The sequence below is a fragment of the Pundamilia nyererei genome, unplaced genomic scaffold (assembly GCF_000239375.1).
Source record: "Pundamilia nyererei isolate P.nyererei 1_Seehausen unplaced genomic scaffold, PunNye1.0 scaffold00034, whole genome shotgun sequence".
Taxonomy (NCBI): Eukaryota; Metazoa; Chordata; class Actinopteri; order Cichliformes; family Cichlidae; genus Pundamilia; species Pundamilia nyererei.
Window position 1 is genome coordinate 996,677 of NW_005187435.1, and position 22,832 is coordinate 1,019,508.

Genomic DNA, 22,832 nt, shown 5'->3' on the forward strand with positions numbered 1-22,832 from the left:
GTGGAATAAATCATATAATAAGGTCACCTCACCCTGTTAACTACTTTAACTGTAAACACCGAGGCAACCAATTAAGATGAAATTAAATTAATTTTAACCATGTCCTCTAAGTATAATTCTTTTGTGTAGCAGAGAGATTTCCACTACAAGGATTGCAGGCTGACTTGAGACTTGTATTAATACCGACAAGCAGATATTTACTTGCGATCAACAGTATCGCAGATAAAACCACAGTGTATGCTGTCCGTGTCTGTTTTTATTGTGTCATCTGCAGGAGGGCTGTGCTGGTGCTGGATTCACAAACATTTAAGTATCACGACTGCTGCTGTGGCGGTTTGAGCATTCATTCAGATTTTAGGCGCTCTGGAAGTTGCAACCTGCATCACCAAAAGCCAAACATGATTTTGCACATTATCATGAAACGCCTCTATAAATCAGATTCGATCCTGACGCACTTTAAGTGTATCTCTCCTGAAGTTCCATCAAGTCATACCAGAACTACATCTGAATGCTTCCCTTAGTTATCTCACTTTTTGCAGAACAAACTTTCTCTTTGATTCTCTGGAGGACGGGGTGAACTGAAGGATGGGTGCATGACAGGCTGCCACTCAGCACTCAATCCTACATCTGTCCCGTCCTTGTGCATTAGTATCACACGTGTGCTTCGGCACTGACCTGCTCCCATAAATCCATTGGGCGAGCGCCTCTCTCCGCTCCCTTGCCCCGCTTTGCCCTCTCTCTGTTTCCCTCCCCTTCCCTTTTCTCTCTTTACCTCTCAGCCTTTCTCATCTCGCCTCTGCCAGCGTGCCCGAGTCTAGTTCTCCATTCTGGCAATGCACCACACCTGCACTGCGGCTGTCAATCAGAGGGCAGGAGGGAGGAATGGAGACTGCGCTCAGTTTAGCATGTTTGATGCCGTGTGGGCATGAAGTGTTACCTAAGGAATGTAGCCAAGAGAGTAGTTGTATTCTCATCACACCCTGTCTACCCTTCTGTCTTGGGCAAATTGCCTTTCCTATATTTAAGCAGCAAATTGTATGAATTACACCTCTTTGTGAAAGGTCCACTTTTTCAACATGTCAAGGAAGTTTGAGATCTTAGTTACTTTATTCTGTTCCTGTCTTCAATCTCTCTCTCTCTCTCACTATACGTGTGTGTCTCTCTCTGACGTTTTCATCCTTCCTCTATGAAATTAAAATTAATTTGTGGCGGGCAGTGGCAGGTATGACAGAAGCATAATATCCGACTACGCACTGCTCTCCACTCAATTGCCTTCTAATGATTCCTGAGTGTGAAATTGTCTTTCTTATGTGTGCCTGAGACCCTAGCCCCTCCCCACCCCTTTTTCTGCATTCCCTTGCACTTTTTTTTTTCCTTTCATTGCCTCAGAATCACTGCAGAATAGCTGTACAGGTGACTGAAGGTAAAGCATTATTTTGGAAAGTTGCTTAGCGCTCTAAAAAGATGTCCCATCCTTGGCTAGACAATTTACTTGCACTTCCAATAAAGCCAGACACCACACCACCGTCTGTCTGTAGTTAGACACTGACTAACAATGAGTCATTGTTAACTCGGGGCAGTCTTTGCCAGTCTTGTTTTAGACTGCTAGGAATTTAGAGGTTATTGTATTTGACTGAAAAGAGAGTGAAAAATCAACACATGCATGACTAGTGGTCTCAAGCTGACAAAAAGCCTGACAAAAGGGGAAGCTTGAAGAGACTAAGTGTTTAGACAGGCGTCTATTACCTGGGGATGAGTTTTGTGTTTCTAGCACTTTACACAACCTTTAAGTAATGGCATTCAAACAGAAAATCTACTTTAAAACATTTTGCTCTGGGAGAGACCTTGCATTTCACGACCCATTTTGATACCTGGTTTGGTAATCACTTGGAGTGTTTTCTATTGGGTGGGAAAACCCGCTTAAAGCTTTTACATAAGACACGCTCAGTGTCACAGGCATAGGTCTTGTTTCAGCACCAGGAAGGAACACATTAAGCTGAGAATCTTGGGGTGTCGAGACCTGTCGAGATTTCCTGCGTTCAGGTGAATTTTAATGCACCAAATAGTTTTTTGTTTTTTTTATGTAACAACATTCAGGCACTAGCTAACAGTTTAATATAGACTGCAGTATAATGCAGTTAGACTATTGCTTTCAAACAATTACCCTCAACTTTTATCATTTACTGTTTACTGCTGAGTCAGCACACATGTGTTTGTGTGATCCCAGACGTTAGTGAAAGGTAAAATTTCTATCTGATATAGCACAATGGTGCTCAAGCGCATGGCAACCATGCATAGTATATAAAGCATTTGAGTGCTTTAAGCTCAAGCAGCCAGGAAGGCTCAGCCCATAACAATTTGACTGACGTTTATTTGTTCACCACACATGTTTTTTTGTTTGCAACCCAGGACTACAGAGAAAAAGAAATTGACCAGAGGGGATAAAGGAGACACAACACCAGCTGGCTTTAAGGCTATTGACAGTGTTAACAGCTGGCAAATTTAGGGTGGTTGGCTGTGCGTTAGGGAGGAGTCAGTGCAAGTCAAATATTTTGTCTTCACATGTTTTCACTGCAGTTTGCATTGATAAAATTCAGATTGTTCTGAATTCAAATTGTAGTAACTCCTTTGTGTTATTTATCACGAATAATTTTCTGTTTTCTGTTGCTCACTTGTCAGTTTGTTTCCTAAATCTGAAAATATGCACATATTCAGAAAATATGGGAGAATCTTGAACATTTTCAGTTGTTGGTTACTGTCGGCACTGTTGTTTTAATTGTTTTGTTTTGTTTTTTACTTTTTTGAATTTTTATCCAATTTAAAAGTTTAGCATTTTTTCCCCTTTCATATCATACATATTTTAAACTCATGTAATTTTAAAAGGACTTTACGAAATAACCTTTCTAATTCTACGTGCTGCCTACCTTGAAGAAACAACCTGTAAATACATGTAGATACTGATAACCAATATTACCATAAAGCATTGGAGGCAAAATGCAAATTTGTATAAAGGCCATAAGCAAACTATATTAATGGGATATAAGGATGTAGGTCATTTTTCAGCTTTGTTTAACTTCAAGTTATGAGTTCATAATGGAACTACACATAAACAGAGTAGCTAGTGTTGTTCAGGGCATTTGTTTCCTCTGGTAAGTTATTCCCTTTCCATTTATTCAACTTTTGAGCACCTTCATTAATTAATGACTAAGTTTGTCTTATGGTTTGCCAGCATATTGTGTATTTTGAGGATAAAGAAATGCCCAAATCACTCACTCCCTCTCTGCACTCCTTGTAAGAAATCTACTAATATCTTTGTCACATTAAGGCTAGAAAAGAGTTAAAAGAAACTTTTCTTGGCACTCTAATAGCAGAATCATTTTCTGCTAAGTATGGTATTCATAAACTTGTCTTCCTTTTAGATTGAGAGATTAAAATCTTTTTTTTTTAAAGAAAAACTAAGAAAGCTGTTTCATGCTGACTGAAATTATATTAATTTAAAATGAACATGTATTTCCAAATTTCTCAGTATGTCAAGTATAATAATCCTTCGTTCTACCAGTCATTTTGTTCCTCTATTCCTTTCACACCTATACTATCTGGTCTCCCACTGTTTCTGAGTTTCTTTCAAAAGAGCCTGTGCTGGTTGTGCCATTGAAGCCCATGCATTAGTGGCATTTTGAACACTGGAGGCTACCTATAAGCGATTTAGTGGGACCACGCTGTGTGATCATCACAAGCCAAACTGAATGTTGACGTACAGGCTGAAATTATAAAGCCCCAGCTTACTGGACTGAACTGCTGTAAAGCTACAAGCAGGCAAGCAGCTGTTATGACATAAAAAATCTTGTTGTATTAAACTTAAAGTCCCATGAAATGAAAAATTTCTTTTGGTGCTCTGTTGGTGCTGTTTCTCTGAGCGTATTGTTCTGCTTTCTGCTTTTATATAGAACATCTCGAGAATATGTCAAAAATGTGCTTTTGCTGTCTTTCGTGTGCCTTAAAGGTATCAGCCTTGTAGTGCGTACAATGTATTAATAAAGATAAATAAAAAGAGGTAAATCTAAAACAAGTTCACCAGCTTGTCACTTTAATTATGTCTTAAAGCAGACTTTTTGATTAGTTTAGTTCACAATTTAAACACATTTGAAACCCTTTTTTTGGCATTTCTCAGCCAGTTATAAACTAATGCATGGCCGCAGTTTGTTTTGTTTGGTTAAGGTCATTACTGCTTGGTAGCGCACAGAAAGGAGTGATTACATGCAACAGTTAGAGTGTGATTCCTCTGCTTTTAGAGCTCCATTGGTTGAATCCTCCCTGCTGTTTTGTTTTGGGGATCAAGAACGCCTTTGCATTTATATGTTTATTTAGTTGTTTTACTGCACCAGTAACACTGATGCAATTTTCAGCTCAGTGAAATGAGACCTGTTAAGCATGCTGTTTTTTCCCCTGTTTTCCTCATTCTGGTTTAAGCTTCATGCTTTCACATTAATGTGAATTTGAATTTGTAGCCTTCTGTTTTGATGTCACAGTGATATCAGGACTACTTTGTTGTATACCACTTAAAATGATCCCAACAACACAGACAAAATCCATCCATTCATTCTTTTATCTTTTTATCCAAGTCAGGGTTGCAGTGGGGCATGGAACATATCTACACCTCCACAGCTTAAATAGGGTGTATGCCACAGATCTAACAGAGAAACAGACAATCATTCACTCCTACTGTCAATTTAGAACAACTGATTAACCTAACCAGCATGTCTTTGACTGTTGGAGAAAGCAAGAGTACTTGGAGAAAACCCATGCAAGCTAGACAGGAACATGCAAACTCCACCCAAATGCCACCAAATTGCACAAATATAATAAAAATAAAAGAAATAATACCCAAAAAGTGTTTCTGCTATTGCTTAATAATGCCTTTCGATGCCATATGATGTCTGCATCCATCTGAAGCTGAGTTTGTGTGTTTTTTTTTGTGCATTTGTTTTCTCCACCAGGTCAGGGCGTCCTGTCAGTTTCATGGTGGTCTTCAACACTCCTAACCCCCTTAGTAAGATCTCATGGGTCAACCGTCTGCACTTGGCCAAGATTGCACTACGTAAGCACACACAAACACACACATTCACAAAGGCATGCAGCAGTCTAACACAAACAGAAAGGATTACGAAGTCATTTCTTTTTAAACGGGATGATGTAATACAATGAAATGCAATGACAATGTTTTAAGTCAGGCGCTCAGACGCATCATCAGTGTTTGCTTCTTACTCTATTGGCTAAGTACTAAGTATTACGGCTTATGTAAGCAGAGAAAAGGATTCTCACTTGGGTCACCTGAAGTTTATGTTGAACAGTGAAGCAAACTGTTAAAACAACGTTACGTTAACACAATTTTCCATCTGTCTGTTGTGGAAACAATCGTCAGTGATCATTCAGGAAAGATTCCCGCCTACGAGTTAATGAAGTTGCTTTGTAAGGATGAAGGTTACTATTGGGACTGAAAAAGCATTAGCTTTAGAACTGTTTTATAGCTCTATATCCTACCATTTTTAATGCAGTAAGTCTTCTTTTTCTAATTCTGGACATCACGACTGGGTATCAAGACTTCACAACGTGCACATTCAACATAGAAAGAAATAAAATTGGCCAGACCCTGCCCAGCAGGGAGCAGCACAGTTCTTCTTTATCTCCCTAACCTCTTTCCTCTAACCCTTGTCTTGCTCTGCCCAGACTTTTGCCTATTATGCAATCTGACCATGCTGTAGTACAGGAGATCTTCCTGTCTTTGGTTCATCGGTGCATTCTGTCATCCAGTGGCAAACGCAGAAACAAGACTCTCGAGGACAGTAATCTGTTTATTTATCCATGAAGGCGCATTTTCGACTTAATCACCACCTCTGTTTCCTTTTTCCAATCCTTTCCCTTTCACTGTATTGCCTTGAGCACTTTTTATGTCACATACAGTTTATTCTGGGTTTGTTGTGCATGCAATGTGTCCCCTTACACAGCTCTTGTGCAAATTCAATTGCACTGTGCATGCGTTTGGTCTTCCAACAAAGCTCTTGTGCAGTTTTACTGATGTGGTTTCTTTCATCCAAGAGGCTATTGCATTGAGTGTTAGCACAGAAAAAAATAGTTTTAGAAGGTTTTGTAGCTAGATTAAAGAAAACTCAATGAAATGTCTTGTTTAGATAAGTGGCCATGTATTTGGGAATGATTTAATACCCCTACTGGGCTTTGAAATGAACAGGGGGTCGGATAAATCTTGGTTGTGCAACGGTCAAGAGGAAATTTGAAATGTTTTGTGCTTTACAGGATTTTTCCCAATAACTATACTTCTGCTGTATCTAGAGATTCTCCAATCTTGCACATTACAATAAAAAAACAACACTGGATTCTTCCCATGCGCTGCCGGCCTACCTCTCACAGCAGGGGTATAGAGGTGCAAGAAGCATGAAGTGCACCTGTAGACCCTCCAGTAGATCCTGCTGTATATGGTTTGTGTCAGAGTGACATCAAAGACATCAGGCTGAGAGCAGAGGATTCTGTGGTGGCAGTGAAGCACAGCATCCCCAGTCTTTCCTTGTTGCTCACACCTTTATCAGCAACACAGCAGGCGTACTGATGAGGACAGCACCATAGTTATAACACGCAGCTCTCCTCCCCTATGGCTTCTGTGTGGACATGGGCATTATTCAAAGCCAAATCATGCAAATTAGCCATAGTTGTCATACTCACAAGGAACCCCCATGCTGCAGTTATTACTCATTTATATAGACCATCCATATCAAATATGAATTCAAGAGAATACTAAGGAGAATACAATGACCAGAAGAATATTAAAAGTATGCAATTTTAACCCACTGTGCTTAAATTAATCCAGTAAACAAAATATATTTGGCATTCACATGGGAGGAAGACAAACATTGAATTTTCTTGGTTTATTGGATTTGACACCTTTAGAAAGAACCTGAACAGCCTGAAGACAATGGATAAAATGCTATCAAAATGTAAATATTGTATTGTATTATTAATATTATTTTACTGTAATGTTTATTCACTATAACGGCAATGTCAGCACCTATTTGTGTTTGCCACGTTACCCTTCTACCTTGCAGTGTCAAGTGCTTGTCACTGACATTACAATTTTTCTTTGACTTAGAAAAGTGTCACATCTTTGACATATCTAAGATTGTAAGATTTTAGGCCTTTAGCCAACACTGCTATCAAGGCCATGTTACCATGAGAACTGCAGTAACATACATCTAGATTTTACCATCACCAACATGACAAGCAGTCAAGTGTGAGGAGAACAAGCTTGAAGGTGCATGGAAAAGTAATAAAATAGCAGCGTAGGGACAAGGAATGAAATAAGAGCGAGTAAGAAGATGAGTTCAAAGAGGGGAAAAGATAGATTATAGACAACCTCCCGCTGCAGTCAAGATATCAAGTAATTATGTGATTACTACATATCAAGTTCAAGACACGGATTTGGGCAGTGTAGGCTGGAGGAAGAATGAAGACCATGCTTCAACTTGATTCCCTGTCAGTGATTGACAGCATATGTGTTTAAACCTGTGCTTACTTTGATGATGTTTGCTTTTTTGATTGGATTATCAAAAAACAACTAGGGTTAAGTCTCAGATTTTGTCTCAGGATAACATCAGATATTTACAAAGAACTTAAGTTGCAACATTATTTTTTTGGACTTTAATATATACATAAGCCTTGGTTGTTTCGATCTGCAGAGCTCCGTGGTGTTATTTCATGCTCTTTTGACTTTTTCGCCCAGAAATGATAGAAGTAACTCTCGTATTATGCATCATACAGCTGTATCAGGGCAGTTTTAGGATCACTGCAGTCTTAACTTACTAGTGGCATGCACAAAAATGATGCACATAAAAGTGCGAGCAATTGGAAAAAGTCGTGAGTAGCACAGACTTGAGAAAAGTTGCTTGTTTTCGTTTTATTATTATTATTATTATTTTTTTTTTCAAAGTATTAGTCTAGGGCCATCTTACATTTCTCTTACCCTTGAAGAGAGCGAGCCAAAGAGAGAGAGAGATGGGGAGAGATGTAAGATATTCACAGCTGACAGTGCACACAATGTCACTCTACTTCATTTGCAATCACAAACTGAAACTAATGGAAATTTTTAATAGCTAATAAGAGTATAGAGTTTATGAAAACAAAACAAAATAATTAAAAAAAAAACCTTGTTTACCTAAGCTGGTCTAAAAGTATGAATTAAACGAGCTGCCTGTAGTTCATCTTTCTGGTTATTTGTGATAGCTTCTACAGGATTACAGTGGTGCAGACGACCCCAAATGCTGTAAAGTAAGCGATACCACATGCAAACCATGAATGATTGTTGAATATTAATACACAGTTTAGTGCTAATTTTATTTTATTAATCTGGAACATATGTTGTGCAACTAAATAGATTCTAAAAATGTAAGCAATTCTGACCAACTGTCTAAAATGGTCTTGCATCAATTTCATGAAGCTATGCTTGAGGTTTATTCTTGACAATATTTGTATGACCAGCTGTTACACTTGTACAGCTGTTGTAAAACATCTTCCTTAAGTTTAGAATCGGTGTCATAATTCCGCAAAATATATCTTTTTTCCAGTTGATCACAGAAGCATTTAGATCACTTACATTACACCCGTTTGGTAATGAAGCTGCCCTATGACCCATTGGTACTCAGCAAATCATTCATTTCAAAACAAATGGTACAGAGGAGGGCAGGGAGATGGATTTCATTGAATCCCTTGGGGAAATAGATCAGCACCAACCTGGTCAGGATGACAATTACGTGTTAATTGTATTACAACCACACTTTGCCTTCCCATTTAACCAAATGTAATTACAATATGGGAGTTGTTGATTTAATTTCACGGATGGCGTGCTGTCATCGAGGCTTCCTCATCATTGCAATCGTAGGCAGGCCTGGCCTGTGCTCAGGAGAGACCTAGAGTTGAATCAGCATTTCAAACGCACCGAACCATGGTCTTGTTTAGTCTGAAATGGGTGCCTTGCTTCGAAATGTCCCTGAATAGTGGACAACACAAGTAGATAATGTTCGCATGCATGATTTAGTGAGCGATTAGATATCACAAAACTCATTTTCCCAGACCCATCTTCACACTAGAGTTTATCCTGTTACCCCCATTTAGAGAAAATACGGCTCCATCACTCTGACGTACTTGCTGGCCTTCCCTGTGCGTGCCACATGTGACTATCACTGACTTTTAATGACATTTCTGTACACTGTATTTAAGTCTTATTAGTGTATTGCCCATTAACCATGGTTTGTTGATACATTTTGGTCTCTCAACTCATTGCACCTGGATCATCCATAAACCTTTGGTTTCTTGGTAGTTTAAAAAAAAAAATCAACTACAGCATGATGTGCTTCAGCAAGATTTTTAAACTGTTCTGGTAGTGGAGCTTTACATATGATTATGGCAGCAAATTCTGACAAGACATGTTTCCAGAAAACAGTTTTGTCACTTTTGAGTGCGTGTGGTGTAGTTATGAGGCCTAGAAATAAAAAGTGAGAATTATCCTATGGTGGTTCCTTGCCAGGAGCCCTGGGGTCCATTAATAACCTGGTGTGCCACTGCATCTTTTATGCCTCTCCGAGTGGCCCTACTGTTTCTGAAGGGTCTTCGTGAAATAGCCAGAAGCATTGCTTAATTAATGGGTTTTCTCACTGCAGAATTAATTGCTTCCTTCCATGCAGTCCCAGCTCTTTCAGGCAGGGTTAAGGCTGCAGACTTTGATGGCCCTCACAAGAAGAACAAGAGGCCGTCAAATCATGAGAGACTGTCGCTGAGACATTGGAGACAGAAGTGGAAAAATGAATGAGGGTAAAGAGAGAGAGAGAGAGAGATGGTGAAGTTGTGTGGGACTGTGTGTTTGTGTGTGGAGGTGAGAAAGTGGCGGTTGTGGAGGGGGGGGTGAAAGGATGATTGAGACAAGCAATCAGTCCCACTGCAGGGAACAGAGGGCAGACAGGGGGCTGTTGCCTGCGGTTACACTGCTAAGTGTGGCGGTCTCTCACTTTTTCCCTCGTACGTGGATCAATAGATGAGTTGAGTGCGGCTTGGGGGTTCTCGCACACACTCTGACACGCCTTCTTAATCCACTGTGTGATAACCTATGCCATGCCGATGTATACCACACAGGAGACAAGTAAGGGTAGAGAATACAAAATCCACCTGGTCTTACGGGAGACCGTCAGGGGTTTACTTCCATTAGCCAAGGGATTTAGATTACTTGGTTGCTATGGTGACTGATATTGCTGCATCTCTTCAGATAACATTAGTCAACCTTATGTGGAAGTGTTGTCTTTTATTTTTGTGCCAGTAAGCTAAATAAGGTGGAAAGATTTCTTTTGAACACCTTTGTCTTTTAAACTAAACATTCAAGGAAAACCTCCCATTTAAAAAAGGCGTTCATCGGAAGGATTTTCTGTTAGCCCTAAAATTAATCTGTCAGACAGCAGAGATTATCTCCCTATCTCACTGTGCTCAAACATGGGAAATGTTTATGATGAGCAAACATTATCACGGATTTAATTAACAGATCCCACACTCGCATTGATCCATGGGAAATATCAATTGCACTGGTGTATTTAATTAGTCTATATCTTTGGCCTTTGTGTCACAAGGGTTGATAGAGTGCCATGATCTGCAAATTAATCTTAATCAGCAAAAGACTTGAAACAAAAGCATGATAAGAATAAAGAAACTGAGAAACGAAATCTCCCTACTTAATATTCCAATCCAGAAGCGTTACAAATGATGTTGTTATGAATAGTTACGGTACAGTAGCTGGGATTGAGTAGAACTGACCATGACCTTTAATTTGTGTAATCTCATCTTTTACATAATTGCTTTTAATCAACACTGTATTAAAATAAACATCACAGCTGGAAATCACTGCAATTTATTTTTTGCTTTCTAAGACAGTAAAATTTTATTTTAAAAAATTCAGTGTTATGATTTAATTGGTTGTTTTATTAGTTTTTGTTGTAACAAGACACTAACGCTGGTATAAAATGGTCAACAGTGTTCCAATAAATCCTTACGATGGAGATTTGCAGGAAATGTAGACCGAGAACAGACTGAGTACTTCAGTGTCATTAGGGGCCAGAAACAGCAGTCACGTATAGATGTAACTCCATTTTTGCGAGTGGGAGCATAGCTCAGTAATTGACTTCAATATGGTTTACCCTGAGATAATAAGTGTAGCCCTTGCCCAAACAGGTGGTAGCTTGCCCTGCAGAAGTGCCATTAGCAGCCATTTAACTAAGAGCACACTAATAGAGCCGTAGCATCCGGGCATTTGAATTTAATATGTACCTCAGCCCCCTGGTGAGATTATGATTTAGTAAGCCTGGTGGTGCGAGAGTATTTGCCTGTAAATGGCAAACTGAAAGCTACATTTTGACTTCTGAATATTTTCTCAGACTCACTATAGATTTTTCCCAGGAGACTACACAGAAACACAGGATTTTCTGGTTTAGAGGAAACCCAAGTGGTTCATTCAAAGGTTTTGCAAACAGCGCAAAAATTAAATGTTAAATATCAAAGAGGTTAGATTCACGAGAACTATAATGTTCTTGTAATCTGTGAAAGGTTGTATCTGTCATTATTTCTTGATTTATTATCGTGTATATTTCTAATCCCATTTAACCAATGTGATGTAGTTTGCATGTGACACCAGCGTGAAAGACATTTACTGTATAAGCTGCCAAATGACGAGGATGATATGATTGATGTCTCGTGTTTTTGCATGGGGGTGAGGCAAACAGGAAAAATCAGTCAAGATCTAGTTATCTACATGGTCTGTGATGTTTCCAGGGAATCTGATTGAACTGTTACTTGGGCATACTACCAGATTTTCCAGTTTGCATCTAAGATGTTTATCCATATGGTTCATGCCTTCAGTTTCACTGTTTTCCAACAGGGAATTAACAACTAAGCTGACAAATTTTGTACTGTCACATAATTTTATATGTCAATTTCTTTGGATCAAATGTTGTATTATTCTGATAGGACACCATGGTAAAAAATAAACAAACAAACAACTATTGTCTGTATGTGACATTAAAACACATGTTTTTAACAGCCTGCTTACAGGTGGATGCACATTCCAAGCCTCTACATCTAAGTTACTAACCACCTGCATGGAAAATAACTGTCTCATTTCATAATACCATAATAACTCACCTCTTTGGTTGTTCTTTAGACTGCTTTTGTTAGTAGCTTTGCTGTAGTTTTCTGCCTGTGTCGACAATTTCCGACAATTTGAATCTAATTGGTATGCATAGGAAGATACAATAAATCGCATGTCCTACACAACTGCTTGTAATTGCGATTCGAAAGCTAACGTGACTGTCTTTCTCTCCTGATTTGTAAAGCCTATCTGTGGTAAATTCAACACGATGTGAATCTAGTTTGAGGTGCAGTGTACTGTGAAGACACAAACAAATGCTGTAAGCATGTGAAATGTAGTTTTCTTATAAATATTTATTTGGCTATTGTCCTTTAAAAAGGAGAAAATCTAAGACATGATATGCCAAAATCACATTTGTTGTGGTAATAGAGATAAATACAGCAAAAGTTTTCGTGTGCATCAATAGGAGCAGTTCAGGCTCCTGTATTAGCTGATGTAACATCTGGATATGAAATATAGAGGTTATAACCGCGTGTGTGTGTCTGTCTGTGTAGTTCATATATTAGTTGTCAAAAAAAACAGCCAGACACCGGAGCTTGCCCTGTTGTTATGCGTTTACACGATGTGATTGGTTGCCGTTGTTGTGATGACGGACTAGCCCGACAATTTAGTTGGCCAACACATGACGTCACCTCAATCAAAGTGAATGAGAAGTGAGACCACTGAAGCCTAAAATGCTTACGTGAGAGTCCTTTATAGGAGAAATGGGATGTAACAGGACTTGATTGTTAGATTTTCCTGTGTTTAAAGGTTTGACTGATGCAAAATAAATTCCCAGATGCGAAAGTGTACTGTGTAGTTGTACATGCGTGTGATTGTGCGAGTGTGTGTGTGAGGATACTGGCCTGTGTGTCCCTATTCGATGCCGTATTCAATTTAGGTCTGTGCTTATCATTTGTTCACCGTTATTCATCTTCATTACTACATGGCAAAGATTGAAGGTTAAGGCTAATTTGTGTTCTTTCCTACCACTTTTCTCTCTGTCATTTTCTTTGTATCCCAGTCCTTTTCATTCCCCGTGTTTCTCTCTATGTATTTGTCTTTTAATTTTTACTGAGTGACAATTTAGTAAAAGAAGTCAGCGTACCCAAACGGCACATTATTTATGCTAATCTAATAATTAGTTGAAGAAAGTCGATAATTTCTCTGTGGAATAGAAAACCACTGAACTTGCTGCTCCGTCTTCAATTAGTCTTTTAATAAGTGACCTCACACCTCCATGAATCGTAGCAGGGGCTTGCTGAGGGATAGTCAGCACACAAGCCAACCACACACAAAATAATCACTGTATTCAATAATACTCCACAATTCAAGATGATTAAAAAAAATACGAAAGGATTTATATTAACCCTGCTTTTAGTGTGACTGTTTAAGTGTTGAGATGAAGCACTCAAATGGATGAATTCTTTGTAATATCTCCATTAAGTATCTAACATAAAGCATAATTTGATTATACAGCTTAAAAAATGTTTGAATTGTAAGTAAATTACATCAAGTATGTTGTGTGTATGGGGTCAACAAGGTACAATCTGTATGCAAAACTGCTTAGAATTTATAATATAATGTACAAATATTTTTTTCTTTATATCTTTACAGGAGCCAGGAATATATCCTGTTATACTTGAGGATATTTTGATTAACAGAATATTAATATTAGTTTGCTTTTTCCATTGTAAATTTTGTTTTTAAAATTGCTTTCATCCAATAATTCAAAGTGACAAAATTAAAATTTGGATTTGAAAAGTAAGCAACCTTATAAAATAATTCAAAACTGAGACCTTTCATTTACAGAAGCACTCGTGATTTTTGCTGTAGCGTTCCAAATTGTGTCCAAATGGATCCTGTTTGCTTTTTTTTTTTTAAATGTTTAAATTTGATTGGAGTCCATCAATGTAATATCTTTATGAACATACATCTGTAATGAAGATGTTGAATTTATAAACAACTAGAAAAACATTTCTGGCCCTGGGATAGTTCTGGTTTTTGCTTGAGGTCCACTTATAGTCTGTGGTCAATTGGCCAGTCAGTTTACAGACGGCTTTAATTTTTCTAAAATGTATTCTTGAAATTATCGGTCATTGCCTAACAATTCAGTGGACAGAATGACAAAATTAAAAGCCTTTTTCCTGATCTCTGCTGGCTACACTGAAAGCCCAAAGACGAGAAGTGATCCTCCTCCTTTGACGATCATGTGGATAAGACAGGGGGTGGGGGGGTTGCTTGTCTCAGGTACAGTTAGACTGTGCAAAGGTTGAATGCAGCCAAAAACGGAGGTCCTTGTAGAAAACCTGTTACAGGCTTTTGAAAAGGCATTTGAGTTTGGGGAAATAGTTCATCTATAATTTCAGTGAACAAAAACATTCTGACACAATATTGCAGAAATGACTTAAGGACAAGTCACTGACTGTCCTTGAGTAGCCAAAGCTAAGACATAAACGCCTCAGTTTTAAGCCTGTAGACACTCACCTAAGAAGGTTTGAATTTGTAATGGCTGCCAAATGACAAAGTACTATTTTTATACAAAAAAATTGACAATTCATATACAACAAATAATTTTTATTTTTTTAATGGTTTATTGAATGTATGTTGATTAGAAAAAATGACAGTTATGATTCTGCTTTTACGAATCCAGTAGAGCTGAAAGAAATTCTGTAGAGGTCAAAAGTTTCAGTATGGAAATGTGAAAATTATGAGAAAATACAAGGCACAAAGCACAGGATGAAACTCATTGAAAGAAATTTCTAAAAAAAGATAGAATGCACTTATCTAAGTCTACACAGTTTTGCCCTTGATCATTCTTATTGTTTTCTTTGTTTAAATGTGTTTTGGCTTTTATTTATACTGCTAAAGCCTCGAATATCACAACAATGTAAGATGCCTAAAACAACATCAATATTAAATAGATATTAAAAATCCAGGAATAATATTTGAATCTAAACATATTAAACACAAAGCATGACAGCTGATATGCTGATGGGAACAGGTGGATTTTGAGCTGTAATTTAAACCAGCTATGGAGACACTTTGGAAAGTGAGTACTTTGAGTTAATATCTATGACTTCAGTTTTATAACTTTTTGCTTTGAGCTAATTGATTGTTAATCAAGTGGTGATGGCTTCTAGGCGGGCAGTGAGGTTAGAAGGTGAAAAGAGGTGTTGGGGTTCGTGGAAATATAAAGTTATATCCTATCAGCATAAAACTGAAACTGTATTTCAAAATGGAAAAAATATTTCCAATAGGAAGGAAATAAATTATAAATAGCAGGGGTCCCAGAACTGATCCCTGAGGGACACCACATGTTCTGGAGGCTGATGGAGTGCAGAGAGTCTTGCCTTGGGCAAACTGTTTCCTGCATTTTTTTTTTTTTTGCAAGAAAAGGAGAGCTATTGTAGTGCTTTGTCCTTGATTCCAGTGCTGGAACTTTTGAGTAATCCAATGATTTTGCAGTAATGCAAGCATTCTTGTTGTTGATTAAGGTATGTTTTCTTGGGTACAGCCAGGCTAGTTGTCTTGGCCAACATAACTGACTGACTCTTAAATTTTATCCCCTACCTAAAGAATAATGATACTCCTATAAAACAAACTCTGCAATTAGCTTTTTCCTTTTGCTCATTATAATGCATCTGTGATCTCTACTAGCTTATACCTAGATAAAATATGCAAACAAACCAGAAAGGAAAGCTGTTAAATTTCATGCTCAGTTTAGTTTCTATACATTGAAATAGATGATTACACAATTATATAATGGGAGTACCTTGGCAGAATTGCCCAGTGACTTGTCAGGGGTACACCTGTTGTAAGGCTCAGTGCTATGAGGCTCACACACCAGGCAAATCCATTATATTATAACACAAATCCGGCAGTTGCATTTTTCCTGCTGGGGCAGACTCTCACTGTTGATTAAGTAAAGGTTTAATCACTTTTGAAGCCCTGCATTGGCAGTACCTGGCCTCGCCTCCTACAACAGGGGATAAGCCTCTGGCTGATTATTCACATGCTAATCACACCATTCATATTATATACCTGAGATTGTGAAATGTCTTTATGGTGATTTTATGTGGTTTGACATAGCTTGAAATAGTTTACAGATTAGCTGAGCTGTGGGAATGAGCTGCATGTTGAAAAGAAATAAAATAAGTACATAAACTAAACATCAAGTTGGGGTGACCTAAGTAAGAATGAATAGAAAAGAGTCTCTTTTTTTTCTATTTCAGGAGAGGAAAATTCACCAGGCTGGTTATGTGGAGAGGATGAAGGAAAGACGACAGCCCCCTTTTGGTATCCACTGCTCGCCTGTCACATGTCTGTCTTTGCTACAAAATCAACAGAGAGAAAGGTAATTTTGCTTCTGTGATTAAAGGACAAAAATCTATTTTTAAAAACAATTAGTTTGTACGTGTTTCTGAAGTTTCAAAGATCAGCCCCTGCCAGCACTGCTTTCCAACAGTCTAATGGTATTTCAACATATAGGCTCCATGTTCAAATGTTCATTTTGGTCACTGTTCTGGTGAAGCCAGTCCAAATAGCATCCCTGCTAGGTCAGATAGTAACTGTTACATGTTGTTTTAACATGGCTGTGTCTCATTTACAGATGAGCAGACACAAAATTAGGATGGCATCTCTATGTAGCGCCTTGAATTGCCCACCAAAGTCATTATTGTTTTGGAGAATGTTATAAACAGCAAGAACATAAAAAACCCCAGAGAAATAGATTCTCTCCTTCAGTCTCTATCTTACATTCACACTGCTCAAACTAATCTCATGGAAACCTCAAATCTGCTGTTTTGGGAAAAAACAGCAGTACATCTTAAGGTTTTAGTGCACGCAGGACAAAGTCTGAACATTAAGCTTTTTAACATTTAAACACCAACACTGGTACACAAATATCACTGAGAGGAAGAGGCACAGATTTTATTACCAGAGGTGCAAACAAACCACTCCATTAAGACAAAACTCCTTTTATGTGTGTTGAATTTTCCTCTTTCCCCCCACTTTGCTTTATTATCTGTTATAATTTAGATGTTGATTTAAAAGCAAAAATGTTAGGGTTTTACTATGATAAGGGCAGAGTATGTGATGACTCATTACTCATGACTATACCTTAATCCATCCATGAGGAAGGTTGGAACAATCACCCACAGAGTATGACAGCAGCAATTCATTAATGAGTTAAACCATTTCTGGCATGGAGACTAGAGCATTCAGGGTCTAACAGGAAATGGCATTATGCCCCCCACTTTAGACAGGCGAGCTGTTAAACAGTCCAAATTTATAAGCTGGAGTCTACTAATTGTCTAATGCAAATCCAGAGATTTCTTGGTCCGTGTTTTTGTTGGAAATAGCTGTCATCATAACAGACACACACATGCACATATACACAAATACACAAGTTTGAAAGTGCTATTACAATTCTCTGCAGTTAGTGCTTACAGTATTGGTTTCAAGAAGTGCAACAAGCCTATTAAATGTTCACACCACGCCCTGGCTCTTCCTGATGGAGTATGTCTCAATGAAGCATCACTTTACCAGATTGAGGAAGCCAATGGTGTTACATATCCCATGTCTGGAATGGGCTAAATTGCATCACAGGTTTCAGCTTGCTTATTTATGGTCAAAGCAGCACATCTGGTGTAATATTAAGCTGTACCTTGTTGAGGATTATGGGTGTATGTAATTTTATCTTGTAGAATTAGCAATCCACTGGATGAACGCATTCTGCTTTTTAATACTCTCACTGACTCGGTATAATTTAATTGGAAGTGCAGCAATAATGCTAATAATGACTGATGAAGTATAAACAGTGGAACAAATTAAATTTTTAGCAGGATCATCTTACTGTTGTTGTCAGTTCAGAATTTTAAATCTCTGCTTCTTTTTGAACTTGCCAATTGTGCTTTAGCTGCAAATATTTTGATGTGTTCAATGTTTTTGAACTGGCAGTGTTTATATTCGGGAAGCAAAGTGCCTCTCTTAAGATCAATCTGTCAAACCAATTTGACTTCCACTGACGTTAACTTTTCCTGTGAAGCAGCCATTAGTCCATAGTGGTGGCAGAATGGCTCCTTTAATAAAGATTTTGTCAAAAGAGATCATAGTGCCATTTTACACAGCCATTTCCCATTGAATGTAATCAAAGCCCACTTGCACTGACCTAACAGATAAAAATACACCATCTCAGTGATGATCTCACTCAAAAATACATAGACTATTGGAATTACAAGGTGACGCGCAAGCTTTTGCTTCTGGTTGCTGGCTCAAGAATTTCGATCAATACAAGCTGTTAAGACCTAGAAGCCGCCGATAGATCAAATGGTCAGTACAGGTGAGAGATAGACTTAAGGGGTTTTAGAAGTCAGTGGTAATGGTATGAAATCAGTTTGCAAGGGCTGAAAGATGATATTTCCGACCACATTTTCTGTATCCATAATGTGGTTATGGGTCCTACTGTGCAAGTTGGAATGTGGCGGGGAGGCAAATTACCACAAACACCAGGGGAGGATGTTATAAAGTGATCATGCAATTATCTTAATGGCTGTGGGACAACCAAGCATAAATCAATCTTCCAGCATTAGATTAAGACCTGTACAGCAAACCATTGTCTGCTAGCCATGTTGATGAGAGAGGACGATAAGGTGAAAGAGCAGCTGGTGAAAAGTGGAAAAAGTGCAGCACTGACACAGCGGGGTCAGGGTGGGGTGTGGGATTTCCCAAAAGGTGCTAATGACTATCTGGAGTATTTTGCAAAAGCGTGTTACACCCGTGTAGAAGCTGAGCCAAGTGAATTAATGAATTTTGAGCCAGAGGGACGCTGCAGTCTCTAAGGATCTGCTGATACCACCGTCTTCTTGCAAAAATAAATGAAGCACCTGAGCACACCAGTGAAAATCATAGCAGCTATGTCAGTTACAAACCTTGTTTACCGCAAAATTGGTCCATGTGGTGAAATGAACATGCATGAGTAAAAGGTAGAAGCATTTACGCTTGTACTTCTGTGTGTGCAGGTATTATGTTCATGCTTCCTTAACTCTATGAATGTGCATGACTTGCGCGTTGCGCTATATTTGAGTGTATACTGTAGCTTTGGAATTTTATGCATCTCAAGAATGGGTTAGTAATGGGAATGGGGGCCGAGGTATCAGAAAGCTGGAGAGGTAGGCAGTAATATTTCTTTCCTTTTTTGACTAAAGAGAAGGTAGCATTAAATGGAGTGACTTTAAGTCCTTCATGCAGAGCAGACTGTGATTAGGGGCTTAACTCAGCAGCAGCCCCCCACTCCCTCTCTGTGTCTCCATCTTTGCCTCAGACACTGCCTCTGGGAAACACACGCCTCTCTGTGCCAAAGCTCCACAGCTCTTTCTCCAGCTTTTGCAGCTTCTCTTGGCAGTCTGAGTTACAGTGAGTAGAAAGGATGAAGAAAAGGCAAAAAAGAAATCCCAGATTAAAAAAGATGTGGCCGAAGGGGCCAAAGCCATTTCCTACAAAAATAAAGTTCTAAAGCAGCATAGCATGAACAACACGCACAGGTCACCTTAGGGAGCTCAATTCACTGCTGGCTGTGTGCAGCTCTGTGTGCCCCGGTCCACTCAGTGGGAGCTGGAGTGGGCTACTGGGCGAACTCGTTAGGCGCCGGAGATAAACCTTATCACAAGTCTGCTGAGTGAGAACAGCAGGGGTGGACTGATTCCTCTCAATTTATCTCTTTCATTCTTTTCCTGTCTTTCTCCCTCGTTCTCTGTCTGTCTCTCACATACACACAAACACACAGGATCAGGCACTATCTTGGTTAATAGACAAACCACATTCTGATGGTCCTTGTTGTTTAAAGAGTCAGTGCACGCTCTGTTTCACTGCCCTCTTTGCCACTTTGAAAGATGAAACGGAGCAGGTTTGGCAGTTGGCCCAAAGGGAGGGTGTGAGGTGGTTGGGTTAAAGGATTAATAGGAAATCCTATAGCAGAAAGGGTAACAGCCGAACCAGACTTCTATACAGGAGAATTGGCTGTTAAATGGAACAATTAATACTATTTTCTGCAACAGTTGCATGTTGGTGCATGATGTCAGTCTTAACAGGATTGATGTTTTTAATTATTACAGATAAACAGATTAAACGTTAGCTCAGAATTTGACTGAATTTTTGCCGAACTGTTCCCGAGTGCATCGGTGGTGATTCAAATAAACATAGCACTGAAACGAACCAGTTTTGAAACTCAGGGTGTGTTTACAAAACAATCCGTTTTAAATTCAATTAACTGCTTAAGTCATTTTTCAAAGTAAAATGCCAAATGTAAGCTACTCTTATCTTTTCAGTTTCAGTATATTTACTATTTTGTATTGTACGATTGGAACACTTGGGTTTCAGCCCAAAGCCTGGATGAAGCAGTTTAAAAATGGCATCCTGGACTCTGTGGTGACGTGGTAATGTTTCATTACTTTAACTGTGAGAAGAGTTGCAGCTCTAAAAGGAGGTAGTAGCTGAATCAGGAATGGTATTTACTGCACTGTATTTGCTGTAAAAGGGGGAAAAAAAAAGGACATGATATTTTTTGGCATGGACCGTAATCATGTTTGTTTGCTCTTTCTCCCCTTTCATCTCTCTCTTTGACTGTACAGCTCCTACAGTTTAATCGGCCGTATCTTTCGGTTTTGTCAGACAGGCTGTGTTAGTTTGAAGCCTGGAGACCAATAATGGAGGCGTTTATGAAACCCAGTAATCTGACAGCTCAGCAAGCTGTTTAACAACTAACTGGCATTCGATGGCATCACATGGAGCACTTGGAACTGAATTACCTAAATTACATACCTGTCTCTATCTAGGACACATACTGTATGTTTTCTTGTGCACAGTATTTCTGTCCCACCACTTAGTCAGCAAGGCTCTGAAGATGATCAATGCCTACTTCCTTTCGTGATCTAACCATTTTCAAAGAGGTGTATGTGCATTCTGTATTTGCAGTATTTTACAGTTAGGGGACAAATAGTGAATCACAAATGTCTCATATCTTCTCCAGTAGGAAAGCACCTCTTCTTCTGCCGCTCTAAAAAGGTTCTTTACGATCCAAGACTACAAAGACTTGCGAAATAGTAAAGGGACATGTTTCTAGACTCCATTTATGAGGCATTAGGCTAGGATGGGGTTGAGGATGGCTGCTATGCCAGAGCTCTTATAATACCTTGGGGGATTTCATCATGTATGCTTTGAAGTGCGGAATGACAAACTGGAAGGGGTTTGGACTGCATCAGGGTTAGCCTTCTTTCTCTATTTCTGAGAGGATTAGCTTCTGTGTCTCAACTCAGAAAACGGCAAAGCCTGCTCACATTCACCGCTAATACACTCCACTAGTTTACATAGATCGCACAGATCATCGCCATTATTATTTATTTTCTTACTTATGTTTGCTGTAGTCAAACAAACGCGTTTGAATTGATTGGTACTAAGCCTCGAAAACTATTAATTATAGGTGCTGGGGTCTTTACCATCTGTTGAAACGCACCGAGGTCAATGCTTGTTTCCCGGACTAGCTGGTGCTTTTGGGCCATGTTGTGCATGTCCCTCTCACTTGCTGTGTCATCCATCTTTCCTGCTGATGGAGTGATAAGAGAGCAGCAATGCACATTCAGCTAGGCACATGAAAGTGACTGCATGTACAGAAAATGAGCGGGTTGAGTGGCACCCCTGGCAGCAGCATACACTTTGTTCATGGCTACATTTATGGCATTGTCGGGGGAATGAGTGATTTACAGACATAATGACTCAAAGCTCTTACACAAAAGATGAATGAAAGAGTTCACTTTGAAGGCTCTGTGTGTGTGCATGGACAGTACAGATGAGACACAATGTTATGAAATATGGATTAAAAAGGACGACAGTGTGAAAAGGTGGCCTTCCCCTGTAGCAACACATTTCTGATGATTTATTTCCTTTTCCCCCTCTAGACTATTTTTATTCTAATTTTTTAAAGGTAAAGTCATCAAATTGGCAAGTTACGCAATGCTTGTCCCTCTGTTTTTCTTGAAGGTCATTTGCTACCTTTCAAGGTAGCAGCTTCAGCCACCTCTCTGATTTGTTGAGAAAAGATGCCCCAGCATGGATTAAAAGCTTGTTCTATCCACATAGCCACCCAGGCGTAGCGGCTCCCCTTCTAACTCTGCAGTAATATCCTTCTGGCAAACAGAAAAACACAAACAGCAGGATGCGCAAGTGCTTGAGACTGTTTCGAGAGAGCACATCGATCTCTCTCAGACCCGATCCTCATCAAGATCACTTTGCTTATATTGTTAAAGGCTTGACATTAACTTTGAAGCATCTGTCCAAATATCTGACAAGTGTGTTTAGATTTCACGTAACTAAACAGGAGTCTCTTTTTCATTTTTTCAATGCATAGTGCAGTTCTCAGATTCTGAATGAACATTAGAAAGCAAACAAAGGAATTAAAATAATTCATTTATTAGGGGTGCAACGATACACAAAATTCACGGTTCGGTTCGATACTTTGGTGTCACGGTTCGATAGTTTTTCGATACAAAAAATGTTCACACTTTTTTAATTTGTCATTTATTAAAATTATAAATATATATTTTAACTCAAA

General features: G+C 38.9%; 1 protein-coding gene across 3 annotated transcripts in view; it reads left to right on the top strand.

The window, feature by feature from the left end:
- arhgef10la (Rho guanine nucleotide exchange factor (GEF) 10-like a) overlaps positions 1-22,832 on the top strand; it is a 113,193-nt gene that overhangs the window by 55,541 nt on the left and 34,820 nt on the right. For all 3 annotated transcript variants that reach the window (XM_005729674.1, XM_005729675.1, XM_013910015.1), the window contains 2 exons: positions 4,998-5,098; positions 16,462-16,583. In XM_005729674.1, the coding sequence (XP_005729731.1) occupies positions 4,998-5,098; positions 16,462-16,583 (223 nt within the window). The remainder of the gene's footprint in view (positions 1-4,997; positions 5,099-16,461; positions 16,584-22,832) is intronic.